Source organism: Garra rufa, chromosome 14, assembly GCF_049309525.1.
Source record: "Garra rufa chromosome 14, GarRuf1.0, whole genome shotgun sequence".
In the NCBI taxonomy this organism is placed as follows: Eukaryota; Metazoa; Chordata; class Actinopteri; order Cypriniformes; family Cyprinidae; genus Garra; species Garra rufa.
Window position 1 is genome coordinate 32,287,468 of NC_133374.1, and position 16,744 is coordinate 32,304,211.

Genomic DNA, 16,744 nt, shown 5'->3' on the forward strand with positions numbered 1-16,744 from the left:
GTTTGTTTGAGTTTGTAGTTGCGCTTAATGTTTGTTCCACTAGAGACATTCAACAAAGAATGAAAAATGAACCAACCCTCAATATGTACATTTGTATACTTACTACATAAAGTATACTTAAAATATACTTGAACTTTACTTGCAGGCTGGTTTTAGAGGGGTTTTGGCCACTTTCCCAGCCTGGCCAACAGGAACTACTGAGACTATACTTCAAAGTGTACGAAAAATGCATAAAAAAGTATTTAATTAGTAAACTATCAGTATACCTATAAGTTCACTTTTAGTATACTTGCAGCACAAACTGAAAACATAAATGTACACTAGTGGTTTACTCAAAGTTTACTACTGTTAAACTTAAAGAATGCTTAAAAGTATACTTTTATAATATACTAGAAAGTGGGCCAGTTTAGTCCCAAGGAGAATTGAAATAGTACACTTAAAAGTATACTACAAGTACGGTGATATTTGTATACTTACATAAAGTATACTTAAAATATACTTGAACTTTACTTGCAGACTGGTTTTAGAGGGGTTTTGGCCACTTTCCCAGCCTGGCCAACAGGAACTACTGAGACTATACTTCAAAGTGTACTAAAAATGCATTAAAAAAGTATTTAATTAGTAAACTATCCGTTTATCTATAAGTTCACTTTTAGTATACTTGCAGTAGCCTACAAAATGAAAACATAAATGTAAACTAGTGGTGTACTCAAAGTTTACTACTGTTATACTTACAGTATACTTTTATATACTAGAAATTGGGCCAATTTAGTCCCAAGGACTATTGAAATAGTACACTTAAAGGTATACTACTAGTACACTGATACTTACTACATACTTAAGTATACTTAAAATATATTCGAACTTTACTTAAGTATACTTAATAAAATAAACTTGTAGTATACTTCTTTTTGGTAAGGGCACTGCAAAAACACCCTTTTGGAATCTTTATTTTTGAGAATGTAAATAAAATATGGTGCTGTGGTTGTTTGTGTTAATAGTGGTAGGGCTATGTGGGATACCGACACTATAAAAACACATGCAAAACTTAGTTTTGTGCAAACTGTTTTTCTTCTTAATGGCTCCTACATCCAGTGAGACCAGATGACGCTGAAGGTTGAAGGTGATCCGGGCTATGGCAGCGTATCTGCTGGAGGTCGATTCGCCGATCTGGACAGCTCAGAGTCCGTGCCTCTCCTTATCCCTGACATTCAGCAGCGCCAGCACGTCTGGAAGCCCCTGAACAGAGAAGAGCTGCTGAAATGCGCCGGAGGACCGGGATGGAAGAAGTTTCGTTCTCGTCTTGTGCTTTGCTTCTGGATTGGCTGGCTGATAATGCTGGGCACTGCAATCGCAATAATCATTCAGACACCGCGGATGGAATCTCCTTCACTGCACTGGTGGCAGAGGGACGTGTTTTACCACCTGCAGCCCGCACACTTCATGGATGCAGACGGTGACGAGGTCAGCCGTATCAGCAGTAAGTTCATAAAAACATCATTTGCAACAGTAACAATAATGGTAGATTGCATCTACTGCTGTCAAAATATTTAAACCGTTTTTTCCATTCATCCTGGAGCCTAAAATTACTCCCGCATGTCAAAGTCTAAGACATTGTCGGGTTTATGAGTAGTTTCCAGAAACCACAGGACAGAACATTTAGCACAATGTCAACTTAATAACAAAGGTTCTTTGACATCTGTCAACATCTTACTAATCTTACCATTGGACAAAAGATTGCTTATAGTTGAAAAGTTCTGTAGATTATTATAACATTTCTTACACTAAGATGTTCTTTTTTATTTTAAGAACTGTTTTCTAACATTTCTAACAATATCAGTGCAAAAGTGTCTAAAGCTTCATCCTATAAATGAAATATAATTGATAATTAAATATATAAATTCTGCATAATATAACCTAATCTAATATTATATACAGATGAAATATATATTAAAGGAGGAGCTCATTTTCAGAACAAAAATTTACAGATAATTTACTCACCCTCTTGTCATCCAAGATGTTCATGTCTTACTTTCTTCAGTCGTAAAGTAATTACGTTTTTTGAGAAAAACATTTCAGGATTTCTGTCCATAGTGGACTTCCATGGTGCTCTCAAGTTTGAACTTCTGGAATGCAGTTTAAATGCAGCTTCAAAGGGCTCTAAATTTTGCCAGCCGAGAAAGAACGGTCTTATCTAGGGAAACGATTCGATATTTTCTAAAATAAATAAATAAAGACAATTTATATACTTTTTAACCTCAAATGCTATACTTGTCTAGCTCTGCGTGTACTCTGTGTGTTCAGGTTCAAGACAGTTAAAGGAACACTCCACTTTTTTTAGAAATAGGCTCATTCTCCAACTCCCCCCGAGTTAATAAGTTGAGTTTTACCGTTTTGAAATCCATTCAGCCGTTCTCCTGTTCTGGCGATATCACTTTTAGCATAGCTTAGCATAGATCATTGAATCCTATGAGACCAATAGCATCGCGTTCAAAAATGACCAACGAGTTTCGATATTTTTCCTATTTAAAAACTGACTCTTCTGTAGTTATATCGTGTACTAATACTAGTACACGATATAACTACAGAAGATATAGTTTAGTTGGACTAATACATGTAAACAGCAATGAAATTCCAGTAGTGATCCCAACGCAATGGTGTATGACTCTCATTTAGGGGTGTCTGAGCAGCTCCCTTATCTGAAATCACTGGGGGTCGGGGCAGTGATCCTGGAGGGGTTGTTCCAGCATGACATCTCTCCTACCAACCTGACAGAGATTGACCGAAATCTGGGCACACTTGTACAATTTACACAGTTTATCACAGAGAGCCGCAAAGCAGGTATGTGCATTTTCATTATTTAAAAATGCACTTGGTTTTATTTTGCTATTTTTACTTGCATCCTGCCTTTTCTAAAAAGGAAAAGTCTTCATTAAATGTTTTATCTGCAAGTACAGTGGATCAGTATTGTGCTACCTTTTGAATTCACTAGATGGCCCTGTTTAGTCATATTGCATCAGTCTTCTCCAGTCTCACTGTATACACTGGTCTCAAAGTCATCATTGCATTAACATAATAAAGATATCAAAGTGGCATGTGCAAACAAATGATGCAAATATTTCTTAGCCAGTATTAACTAATTACCTTTAAACAACTGGCCTCAAGCTGCTTTATAGTGGCTTTATGAAGACAGTTCACCTCAAGGGTCACACAAAGTGTCCATATGCTTTTTGTTTTACCTTTTATATAAAATGTTTTTGTACTTGAAATGCATGCTTGGTTTTCAATTTATCTAATGCAAAGATTTTTAGCTATATCCATTCCAAATTCTTTTTGGAGCTTCTGTAAATTCCTTGGTGCTTGTTAAACAATAGTGAATTTTTGCATTTAAAACATTAAGTAATATTAGGCTATATTGGTTGTAATAAAGTAAAATTATTTGATCCAGTGGATTTGTATATGGTTCAGGTGTGAGAGTGATGCTGGACCTTTGTGAGCTGGATCTGTTTGAGCAGAAGTCGGGTAATGACACTGATGTTTGGTCCGGTCCATCAGAGCACATTCAAGTAAGGAAATTACATATATACTGAATACATGATATCAACAAGCATGCATATTACTTTTTTTTTAACAGATTTATTGAAAAAAAATGTGGCTCTCCAAAAATGTCCCTTTACATTGAGTTCCCTATACAGTGGTGTGAAAAAGTGTTGGCCCCCTTAATGATTTTTTATTTTTTTGCATGTTTGTCACACTTTAATGTTTCAGATCATCAAACTAATTTAAATATTAATAAAAGATAACACAAGTAAACACAACATGCAGTTTTGAATGAAGGTTTTTTTTTTAAGGGAAAAAGTGAAAAAGTGTTTGCCCCCTTCCCCTGTTAAAACATAACTGTGGTTTATCACACTTAAGTTCAGTTTCTCTAGCCACACCCAGGCCTGATTACTGCCACACCTGTTCACAATCAAGAAATCACTTAAATAGGACCTGCCTGACAAAGTGAATTAGATCAAAAGATCCTCAAAAGCTACACATCATGTTGAGATCCAAAGAAATTCAGGAACAAATGAGAAAGAAAGTAATTGAGATCTATCAGTTTGGAAAAGGTTATAAAGCCATTTCTAAAGCTGTGGGACTCCAGCGAACTACAGTTAGAGACATTATCCACAAATGGCGAAAACGTGGAACAGTGGTGAACCTTCCCAGGAGTGGCCAGCCGACCAAAATTACCCCAAGAGTGCAGCAACAACTCATCCAAGAGGTCACAAAAGACCCCAATGACATCTAAAGAACTGCAGGCCTCTCTTGCCTCAGTTAAGGTCAGTGTTCATGACTCCACCATAAGAAAGAGACTGGGCAAAAATGGCCTGCATGGCAGAGTTTGAAGACGAAAACCGCTGCTAAGCAAACAGAACATAAAGGCTCGTCTCAGTTTTGCCAGAAAACATCTTGATGATCCCCAAGACTTTTGGGAAAATACTCTGTCGACTGACGAGACAAAAGTTGAGCTTTTACATCTGGCGTAAAAGTAACACAGCATTTCAGAAAAAGAACATCATACCAAAAGTTAAATATGGTGGTGGTACTGTGATGGTCTGGGGCTGTTTTGCTGCTTCTGGACCTGGAAGACTTGCTGTGATATATGGAAACATGAATTCTGCTGTCTACCAAAGAATCCTGAAGGACAATGTCCGGCCATCTGTTCGTGACCTCAAGCTAAAGCGAACTTGGGTTCTGCAGCAGGACAATGATCCAAAAACACACCAGCAAATCTACCTCTGAATGGCTGAAGAAAAACAAAATGAAGACTTTAGAGTGGCCTAGTTAAAGTCCTGACCTGAATCCTATTGAGATGCTGTGGCATGACCTTAAAAAGGTGGTTCATGCTCGAAAACCCTCCAATGTGGCTGAATTACAACAATTCTGCCAAGATGAGTGGGCCAAAATTCCTGCACAGCGCTGTAACAGACTCATTGCAAGTTATCGCAAACGCTTGATTGCAGTTGTTGCTGCTAAGGGTGGCCCAACCAGTTATTAAGTTTAGGGGGTAAACACTTTTTCACACAGGGTCATGTGGGTTTGGATTTTGTTTTCCCTTCATAATAAAAAACTTCATTCAAAAACTGCTTGTTGTGTTTACTTGAGTCATCTTTGATTAATATTTAAATTGGTTTGAATGTTAAATGTTCATTTAAATATTTACATCACACAACCAGCTCTAAATGTATAGCTTTTCTTGTGTAGTAAACTTGCTCGGTAGCTCACCTGGTGCAATGCAAAGTGGCTGGCTACAAGTACTATGAAACACAATCACAACAAAAGAGCGCAAAGACTTGTAGAAGCAAGCTAAAATAGCATGGTTGCTTCAGGAAATGTGTTTTTATATCATGCTTATTTATTTATTAACACTATCAGTTAAGTTTAGAGAATGGGTTAAAAATAGAACTAATCTTGGTAAAACTGCTTTTGAATATGCTGCACCTTCAGACTGAAACTCTCTTCAAATGAAACTGTGGCTAAGTCAGTTGGTGTCTTTCAGTAATTTTAAAACATGTATGCGTGCAATAGAAAATGATTTAATGATTTGCAAATGCTTCTAATACTGTACTTTTATTGATATTTTACTGTTATGATGTATTGTTTGTCATATGTGTATTTGTATAACTATTTTGGCCAGGAGACTCCTGTAAAAGAGATTTTTAATCTCAGTGAGGTTCTGTCCTGGTTAAATAAAGGCTTAATATATTATTGTGGCAACTCTAACTGTCAATAGACGAATGAAAGATTGTCACACTTTAATGTTTCAGATCATCAAACCAATTTACCATTTAAATGTTTTCATCACACAACCAGCTCTAAATGTATAGCTTTTCTTGTGTAGTAAACTTGCTCGGTAGCTCACCTGGTGCAAGGCAAAATGGCTGGCTACAAGTACCATGAAGCACAATCACAACAAAAGACCTAAAATAGCATGGTTGCTTCAGCAAATGTGTTTTTATATCATGCTTATTATATTTATTTATTAACACTATCAGTTAAGTTTAGAGAATGGGTTAAAAATATATAGAACTAATCTTGGTAAAACTGCTTTTGAATATGCTGCACCTTCAGACCGAAACTCTCTTCAAATGAAACTGCGGCTAAATCAGTTGGTGTCTTTCAGTAATTTTAAAACATGTATGCATGCAATAGAAAATGATTTAATGATTTGCAAATGCTTCTAATGCTGTACTTTTATTGATATTTTACTGTTATGATGTATTGTTTGTCATATGTGTATTTGTATAACTATTTTGGCCAGGACACTCCTGTAAAAGAGATTTTTAATCTCAGTGAGGTTCTGTCCTGGTTAAATAAAGGCTTAATATATTATTGTGGCAACTCTAACTGTCAATAGACGAATGAAAGATTGTGGTCAAGATTTTTGTTTTATGTCAATATTTCTGCCTACCTTTTGTTTATTATTGTTCATGTGGTTTTATTTTCCTCTCCAGTACTCATTAAGGTATTGGCTGGAGCATGGTGTATCAGGGTTTGGGATCTGTGACACAGATGCAGCCTTCTCTGCAAAGGTAAAACTGTCTGAAAACACAATGACGTGTCTTGTTTTGTGGAAAATGTGAGTGGGTTTTTCTTGGAGATGTGAAATGGTGAGTGTCTGCTGAAGAGCTGATGTCTATTTATGATTCACAGACCCTAATGGAGTGGAATGTGCTGATGCAAGAATTCAATTCACAAGATGATGAAAGGTATCATGTTTGTCAGTTGAACTCATACTGGCAATCACACAAAGTCAGTTCCTAGAGAATAAAATCCTGTGCTTTATGCTATATACAGTAGCAACATAAATGAGGTCTTAACTCGTTGCAGAATACTGATGGTGAGGCAAACAGATAACACTCTTCCAGCACTCAATGTGTCCAGCATTGCTGTTAATGGCTCACTGGTGGAGCTAGTTATAAAGTCACTGATTCCCGCATCACACCATCCGCTGTCTCCTACTGAGGTGGCTGAGGCCATGGAGGCCAGTCTGCAGATGCCACAAGGAGACTGGCCGAGCTGGACCGTGAGTGGACTTTTCACTGAACTGTCTCTACTGCTTATCGACAGCAAAATCCACAAAAGAATTCATGAAATGATCAAATTAAAGTCATTACTGCTAAACATTAGACTGCTAAACGAACATTTCATCTTTATACCCTCTAGTCTGCTAAGCTAATATGTCTGTTGCATGTTACTTTGTGTAATCATATGGTGTTCAAGGGGGACTGAATTCTACACAGTGATTCTTCCAGTGATTCCAGAATTTAAACTGGTCCTTACTGAACTGCTTTTTCAGTCTGTTCTGAGGTGTGTTGTCCAAAAGCATTTCTAGCCAACTATGAACACAAGTTCTGTCATTATCAAAGTAGTTCAATTATTTGGTGTTAATGAAATCATAACTGCAACAAAAATGTGCATCTTGAGTTGTTGGAGCTACAGCTCTCAACCTGTGGTTACCCTGTTGAAAAAAAAACAGCATATGCTGGTTAGGTATGTTTTGAAGTATGGTAGCTAGTTTGAGCTTGTTTAAGATGGTCCTTAGTTGGTCATTAGCTAGTTTAAGCTGGTTCTGGGTCCTGATCCAGGACCAGCTTATAACCAGCTCATGACCAACTAAAGACCAGCTTATAAACCAACTAAGGACCAGTTTAAAATGAGCCACCATGCTTAAAATAAATAAATAAATAGTATATGTTGCTCAAGGCCACCTCAAACCACTTCAACATGTAGAATTTTGTTTTATTTATGGTTTATTGAATGTGATACAACTTTCACAGAGAGAAATTTTAATTATATCATATTATACAATAAATATAAATTATATTGATTGATTGTTCATTAAGAATTTACCAAAATAAGGTGAATGTTATGGAAAAGTTTTGGGTATTAATTGGTCAAAAGGCTTTGAAATTGTACATTTTGATGACCCCATGCTCCTTGCCAATAATTAATTGAACAACTGAACTCAATTGAACACACTATGGTTGGCACAAAAGATGTTTATTATTGCTGTATTTATTGTCGGGTTAATTTTCTTATGTTATGCAATGTCACATGTGTTTGCGCCAATCACAGGTGGGTGGAGGAGTACCATGGGAGCTGCATAGAGCAATTTTAGTCCTGATCATGACTTTACCTGGGACGCCCATCATCAAATATGGAGATGAGGTCAGTCTAGTTCAGGTGAGATGAGAAAACCATCTTCAATGTACCATTGCTGTAGCTTCAGTTTGAATAACACTCTTAAAAATAAAGGTCTTTAATTGGCATCTCTGGTTCCATGAAGAACATGCATAGAAGCTTCCCATTGCACAAAAGGTTTATTTAAGGTTAAGATTTATTTAAAAATACCTTTTCAGGATCTGGATCAGCCGTATCAACCTTTAGCCCTCTTCCATTCACTGAGTCAGTCGCGTGCCCGTGAAGAGGCTCTACACTTTGGCAGATTCACCTTCCTTTCCTTCAATGCCAGCATGTCACCCTCCAGCCCTAATTCTACAGCCACACCTCCTTTAGCTTTCCTGCGTTCATGGGGCTGCGTTCACTTCCTGGTCCTGTTTAATTTGGGTTCTGAACCTCACACACTGGATCCAGACTGGGCTCCTAGTCTACCTGAAGGTGGGGTGTTTGTGACCAGCACAGGTCTTGATCGATTAGGCCCTGTTTCTCTGAAATCAATAAAAATGCAGCCGCACGAGGCCATTGTCATAAAACTGTTTGAATCTGACAACTCTTAAAATAGAAAGGCTTGTGTTAGCTTTTTAATACACTTATGATGTTTAGTTCTGGTTAGTTGTAACTAAGAGTAAGTAATTATTACAACTAATATCGGCAGTGGGACTGGAGTGCACTTTGTTTCTTTGCAAACAATCTAATAAAGAGAAACTAATACCATTTTGAATTAAGATGCTTGTTTTTTTTTTTGTTTTTTGTTTTTCTTTTTATTATTATGGACACCTATTATGCACTCTTATTAAAAACAGAATTAAGTTTTTTTTATTATTATTATTGCATGATGGTTATATTAAAATGGGAAACATACTTTTCAAATACCTTTTATGTGTAGTCTCTCACTGTTTACTTCATGTAAAAATAAATTATTCATTAAAATTAAAGTTTTTTTACTCTTATGGTCACCAACACTGCATTTATTTGATCTAAAATATATAACAGTATAATTTGTAAAAAAAAAAAAATTACAATTTGAAATAACTGTTTTCAATTGAATATTATATTTTAAATGTAATTTACTGAAAACAATGGTGGTGCCTTTTTTTGTGGAAACCATGATACATTTTCCAGGATGTTTTGATAAATACAAGTTTTAAAAGAACATTATTTATTTGTTTTAGGATGCACAAATTGCTAGCAATGAAATTATCCCTAGCAAGAATGTGGAGGTAATTCTATTTTTAAATATTATTCTTTTATAGTATTTAGTAGGAAGCTTAAAAGCATATGCGGCGGAACCGGCGTCAACTTCAGGACCAAGAGCAGCGGAGCTTTAGGTTGGGGACTTCTAAGGCTAGGCCTGACCTATGGGTCGTGCTTCAGTCGAGGTAGCCCTCGACCAAGAAGTCCTGACAGTTGTGCCCCAGAACCGCTGAGGGCAGCCCCTACTGGGGAAGAGCGAGGTGCACTGCATTACACGGTGTCCATCTCTCCTCGGTGCCCTCAGGCGATCAGTCTGCCAACTCGTGCCAATGTTACAAGGCGCAGTGATCTCCAGCGAGTACATCTTAGTCATGTGGCTAAAGTTCAAGATGCTGACAGTCAAACAGGTTGTGTCTCAAATCAGGTCCGAGGACTCGTTTGTCTCAATAAATCTGAGTGATGCATACTTCCATGTCTCCATCCTTCCTCAACACAGGAAGTTCCTGAGGTTTGCTTTCAGGGGCGAAGCATACCAAGATCGGGTTGTTCCCTTTGGCCTAGCTCTCTCACTCCTCTCCTGGCTCCTCTATGACTCCAGGGTATCCGCATACTCAATTACATCGACGATTGGTTGATTCTGGCAGCCCTGCACGCAGTCTGTGGAGCAGTTGCCATCTCACGTGGCACATCGACTGCCTGGAGATGTTGGCCGTGTTTCGGGCTCTAAAACATTTCCTCCCGAACCTGAGCGAATGCCGTGTGTTTGTACGCACCGACAGTACAGCAGTGGTCTACTACATCAACCACCAGGGAGGTCTGCGTTTGCGCCCCTTGTACAAGCTGGTGCATCAGATCCTTGTGTGGTTCCTTGGTGGATGCTTCATTCCGAGATTTTGGCCAGGCTCAGGTGGACCTCTTTGCGACTCAGGAGACGTCGCCGTGTCTCCTCTGGTTCTCTCTGACTCAAGGTGCAGATGTGGCCAAGGCTTCGTCTGTACGTTTTTCCCCCGATTGCTCTGCTCCCGGGAGTTCTGGAGAGAATGTGCCGGGACAGGGTTTGTACTGAGGTTGTTGAGACAATTTTCCAATCCAGAGCTCTTTCTACGAGGAAACTGTATGCCCTGAAGTGGAGGCTCTTCAATTCATGGAGTGGAATCCGCCAGCTTGACCCTGTTAACTGCCCGGTTGGTACAGTACTGGAGTTCTTGCAGGCTCGCTTCTCTATAGGGTTAACCCACTCCACCTTGAAAGTCTCCGTGGTGGCTATCTCGGCCTACTACGCCCCTCTGGGTCGCCTGTCAGTGGGCAAGAACCCCCTGGTTACACGTTTCCTCCACGGTGTGCTGAGGCTGAGGCCTCCAGTACAACCCCGTATCCCTATGTGGGACCTCGCTGTGATACTTGAAGCTCTCTGTAGGCCTCTTTTTGAGCCTATTAAGGAAATCTCAGATTGTATGCTGACTTTCTTATGCTTCTCCTTGCTCTGTCCTCCCTTGAGAGGGTTGGGGACCTGCAGGCCCTCTCAGTGGACCTACCTCGCTTTGGCCAAAGCGTTTCTTTACCCTCGTGCAGCCTTTCATACTTCAGGCATTCTGTTCTCCTCCCTTTAGGGAGCCCGACCAGCAGAAGCTTAATTGTATGTGTCCAGTGCGAGCACTGGAAGCATACGTCCACAGAGCCCTGTGTTGAAGGGCGAACCAACCGCTAGTTTGCTATGGTCCCCCCAAAAGGGGTCTCACTGCCTCAAAACAAAACCTCAGCAGGTGGATTGTGGATCCCATTTCCATCCCCTACTGGGGAAGAGCGAGGTGCACCGCATTACAAGGTGTCCATCTCTCCTCGGTGCCCTCAGGAGATCAGTCTGCCACCCCTGCCGGTGTTACAAGGTGTAGCAATCTCCAGCGAGCACATCTCAGTCATGTGGCTAAAGTTCAAGATGCTGACAGTCAAACAGGTTGTGTCTCAAATCAGGTCCGAGGACTTGTCACCATAGATCTGAGTGATGCATATGAGTCCTCTGACCTCCTTTTGCCTTTGTGGGCATCTCGTTCCCCTAGCGTTTTTGGATGCAGCTCGAGTTACTGAAGGGGAACGTCCCAGGTTACGTATGTAACCCTGGTTCCCCGAGGAAACGAGTTACTGCATCTCAAGCCATACTTCCGGTATCCCTGTGAGCGCGCACTTCATTTCCCTGAAGCTGATGCCGCTTCCACCGCATGTGCTTTAAGATTCCTGGTCGCTCAGGTCACCTGCCTGTGACATCTCGCCCTTCCATTGGACTGATTACACATGTGATTCAGAACGTGGGTTCTCAGCGGGTGCTCCCCTAGTGTTTTCGGACACAGCATCTCGTTCCCTCCCTCATTAATGCTGAGTCAGCGTATTTCTCTGCAGCAAACCTATATAACTGTTTACTTTTCCTTGCAAGAAAAAATAATCTTTTAAAATACATTTTGTCTCATGCCTTTATTAAAATAAAAATTGAAAAAGAGTTGTCACTAAAATTCAGTTTTTAAGGGTGGGCCCTTCTTATCTGGATCCAATTAGCAGGCTGTACTTTAGAGGACCGTGGGACCACCTCATTTCCAGCTGTCCCCCCGATGACAGTCCAGACACAAAAGAAAAGAGTTTTCTGTCCGTTGATTGTGAGAGCAAATCACAACCATCTTGGTTCAATAATGTTTCAGGGATCAAACAGAGCGCCTTACCTCTGCACATTATGTGTCGTAATACAGATGAGAACAATCTTAGCATTCAGAACGGAACAGAACATTTTGATTTCATTTTTTTTTTTTTTTTCATTTCTAATAAGGCCAGGGCAGAGGGCAAGACTTTCATTGGGGTTTCTCAGTAACTTTACACTTGACTGGTTATTCATATGTGAAATTAATCAAATCAGTTGTTCATAAATCAAATGTTGAGACGGGAAGCAATTCCTCTGTGACAAACAACTCCAGCATGCCATCTGCAGATGATTACAGATGACAAAATTCAGTACATGGAAATAAATCAATTACTTTTGATTTGCTTAACCTTCTGAGTCATATTCACAAACGTACTGTATATGTTATGAACCAAGAAAAGGTTAAATCATACATGAATCCAAAATATTATCAAATTTCAAGCTGTGAAGAAACAGCAAGCCCCTCTTCCATTAACCTTAGCATTCTGTCAGTCATACAAACAAGAAAAAATACTGTAGAATGTGACTGTAAAATAAATACAATATGGATTAAAAACTGTTAGCAAGTTGTCAAAATGTGAAAGCAGTTGCTTAGCTATACAAACAGTCACTGCATACACACGTTCTGACACGTCTGGTGTATGTTGTGCATTAAGTGCTCAGTGAGATCCGTTTTGGATTATTCCTGCTCTCTGCCGTTCCAGACCAAATGTCAATCCAGATTTACCCTGTAAATCAATATCACTTTGAAATTAAAAACCGCATTTCCACAAACATGCATGAGACTAGAGGCTCAGTTCATCACTCACAGATTCTCAGATTTTACTGACTCAATATTTATTGTCCTTAAAGCAACATATGTGCTTATGTGGATGTATTAACCAAAATGGTTTGGCTCCTTGAGATGGGAATTTGTTTACACCGTTTCCAAAATGCTGAAACATATTTGGCCTGTTAGCATTATCCTCCTATGACCTAGATGTTCATTTTTGTCCGCTGAATTTCTCAGATTATACAAGCAAGTTTTGGGTGGATATTAAAGAGGACATCACGGTTTTAACTCAGATACCAAATGAGCTGAAAGGTATTTCTTTTTTCTTTTCTTTTAATGCAAATGCTTCTGTAACTCAGCTGCTGGGTCATTGTAACCCAGCGTTGGGTAGTCCATGCCAGACCGTTTAAAACTGGATACATTTGTCGGCAGTTATTTTGTGTTTTGTTCTGAGAGAAAACTTGACTGTCGGGAAACTTCCTGAATAAAATTAAGGTATATATTACACTCTAAAAAATGCTGGGTTAAAAACAGCCAACTTGGGTTATTTGGCAACCCAGCGCTGGGAAAATATTAGACAGAACACATGCTGAGTTTTTTTTGACCCAGCTGGTTTGGCTAAATGATTTTACCCGACATACATTAACAAAGTTTCTGTGCCATTGATGCAGCTGTGGTCATGCTATGAGTTTGACGGGTTGAAACTTAAATATCGGACAAACAAGATGGCACAAGGAAAAGCGTTGATGTAATTTTTATTGATGTCATTACTGGAACAGCCCACTGATAGCAGTTTTCTTCCCACAGATTGTGGTTAACTGCTCTTGCTGCTCCTGCCATGTCCTAAAACCTTTACAGAATGTTTTTGAAGACTTTATGGTTGTAAAAGTATGACTTGACATTAAATAATAATAATAAAAAAAAAATTATATGAACTGTTCTTATATATATAGGGTACAATGGGCCTAAAGGCACCCTGGGGTAAAAGGCACCTTTGATATTATTTTCCTCTAAACTACTTGATGGCAGAAAAACGTGCCATAGCACTTTCCAAAACATCCGCTTTTCAAGATACACGTGCAATTTTGGCTGATGCTTTTTTGCTCTGATATGCATTTTCATCTGTTAGACCTTTTCTGAGAGGCGTGTGCCTTTCTAAATCATACTCATTCAAATGAATTTGCCACAGTTTAACTCCACTCGGAGTGTAGTAACATCTAAAAGCAATATGAATGCTCCTGAGCTAAATTTCGAGTGTCCCAGAAAAGGGCATGAATACTTAAGCAACGGGATCTTTTCAGTTTTTTATTTTTAATAAATTTGCACAAATGTTAAAAACCTATTTTTTGCTTTGCCATTATGGACTAGGGAGTGTAGATTGATGTGGGGAAAAAGTAATTTAAAGTAGTTTAACATAAGGCAGCAACATAACAAAATGTGGAAAAAATGAAGGGGTATGAATAATTTCGCAATGCACTGTATATACATTTTTCTGCAGTCATACACTTTGGGCACAGTGAAAAGCACTTTTTTTTTCTTAGGGTGTGCATTTAGCCCTGTTGTAACCTATACAGATTTTAGGGTGCATTTTTATTAAAATAAAAACCTTTAATAGGTTGACTGACCCAGCACTATGTCAAAACACAACCCAGCAAACAGGTTAATGTATAAAACCCAACAAGCTGAGTCAAAATAACCAGCAGGTTCTGGGTTGCCAAATAACCAAGAAATTGTTGTTTTTAGAGTGCAGAATATGAAAAAAGAAACTTCGACAAGTCTCTCATGATTGCATCTTTTGCATTACATTTGGCCCCCAAAATAATATAAATATAAAGCATTAGATAAATGTCATGCCATTTTTGTACTTCATATGTAAACAAATTGTGTTAAACATCAGGGAAATTAAATGTTTAAATAAACATCTTTAAAAATGCTTATGTTATATTAAATCTACAAATAAAATACAATACAATAAATTACTGTTTTTCTGGATTTTAGGAGATTATCTAGTGTGAAGGGCTTTTGGTTTTAGGTTTTAGGTTTTGTAGGCCTACGAGTTAAATTAAAATTAAAATGGGCTATAACATCATTTTAATAAGATTCTTCTTTTTAAATTATTTAAACACTGTGTACTTTGAATATCACTTTTTTAAGTTTCCATCTAAATACTTTGCTTTAGGTTTTTCATTGACATACAGCACAATCAACATTCATATGAGATGAAGCAAAACATCATGACAATCTATTGGGAAGGAAGAGCGATGACACTTTTATCCCTGTTATATTCTTTCCATTAACTGTGTTTAAAGTTGGATGCATATAAAAGAATGAGCAATCTGAATTGTTGTGTCATTGGCAGTGATGATTTTTGTTGGCGCTCTACGTGTTTCCAAACAATGAGACTGATCTCTGATTCATTTTACTAAATGTGTTTTCAATTGATTTAAAGGGAGGTAACAGTTTAGTGAATGAGATAATGCACATTTACAAAAAAGCCAATTTCAACCAAAACAAGTCATAAATCATAGATCGCATGTGGAGTTTTAATTACAGTAGCATTATTCATGTTTTATTCAGATGAAAGAAACATCTGGTTTAAAAAAAACAGCAACACCAAAGAAAATTCCAGATATATTGTAAATAAATACTTGCATTCTGACTTCAAACTTTCATTGATTTTCATGACCAGAATGAAGCTATCAAGCTATGAAGCAAAAGAGGCCTGTCAGAACAAACCCAAGAGTTTGTATGAGACACATTTATGGGTGATTTTCGCCTTGAGTGTGTTACTAATACAGTGCCGTAAATTTTCCCCACTGAAGTAGACTTACTCTCATATCCGCTTTTCCAAATCTACTTTGAGCTTGCTATTCTGCCCACAAAGAAATATTTTCATGAAGTCTTTAAGGCGACGCCATATTCCTAAAGAGGCTGACAGCCTAATCCCAGATTTTTAGGAGTGCTGGGATGAAAGTGCAAAGATCTTTGTGCATTAAGGTAATTGCGAGGTTGTCGATATTCTGTTTATAGCTGTATTGTTCCGGTAATGGTTACCAGGCAAACTGGAATCTGGTTTGTCAGTCCATAAGCAGAAGATCAGATCAAGGATGAGTTGTGGAAGAAAGCCAGAAGCCAGGTTGCAGTCCTGCTCTTTCTTTCTTTGGCACGACCTTAAGAAACCTGCTCTAAAAAGTTTTTTTCAAAACATTCCTCACACAAGAAAAAAAAAAAGGAATTCCAGAAATTGAGAGACAATGGAATTTCCATACACAGCATTTACTATTTACACCAAACTTTAAAAAGATTAAACTTCAGCTATTTTGAAAGAGACTGTTTGGATTACAATGAACTGAGATACAGATATAAAGAGCCAAGGAGCTGTCACCTTAAAAGTATTTACCTTTCAATTTCGCAGTGGCTTGCGGTGAGACTCTTCAAACCCTTGAGAGAAGGGGTGAGAAAGACAGAAGTTATATAACTTTATTTTACAATTTCAATAAAAACCGTATGCATTTAATCAATAAATACCTTTCATGTCATTCTTGTCTGATGGAAAGTGCAATGTTTAATTTCAAAGTTATCGGATTACTGTTTTCTTTCCACAGTACATTACTATCATTTCCAGTCCAAAAATTTCACATGGCAGAACTTGGAGTCGCAAACGGGTCTGGATATTTAACCATCCCTCTCTGACATCTGCAGTGCTTTAGTGCTTCTCTTAGACCTCATCAAGTCGAGTCAAGTCAAGATTATTTATACAGCGCTTTTTACAATACAAGTTGTGTCAAAGCAACCTTACAGTATTAAAATAATAAAATAAAATGTCAATAATAATGCAAGAGTTCCATATTGCAACAAAGTCAAAT

At 38.2% G+C, this 16,744-nt stretch overlaps 1 protein-coding gene across 1 annotated transcript; it reads left to right on the plus strand.

Annotated features, from left to right (window-relative positions):
• The first annotated feature begins 1,104 nt into the window (after positions 1 to 1,104).
• On the plus strand, positions 1,105 to 8,786 carry LOC141284285 (amino acid transporter heavy chain SLC3A2). Its single transcript, XM_073817291.1, has 8 exons — positions 1,105 to 1,480; positions 2,677 to 2,841; positions 3,469 to 3,566; positions 6,501 to 6,578; positions 6,700 to 6,755; positions 6,877 to 7,072; positions 8,125 to 8,232; positions 8,409 to 8,786. Exons 1-8 carry the CDS (start codon positions 1,105 to 1,107, stop codon positions 8,784 to 8,786), a joined length of 1,455 nt encoding a protein of 484 aa, XP_073673392.1.
• Positions 8,787 to 16,744: the final 7,958 nt, after the last annotated feature.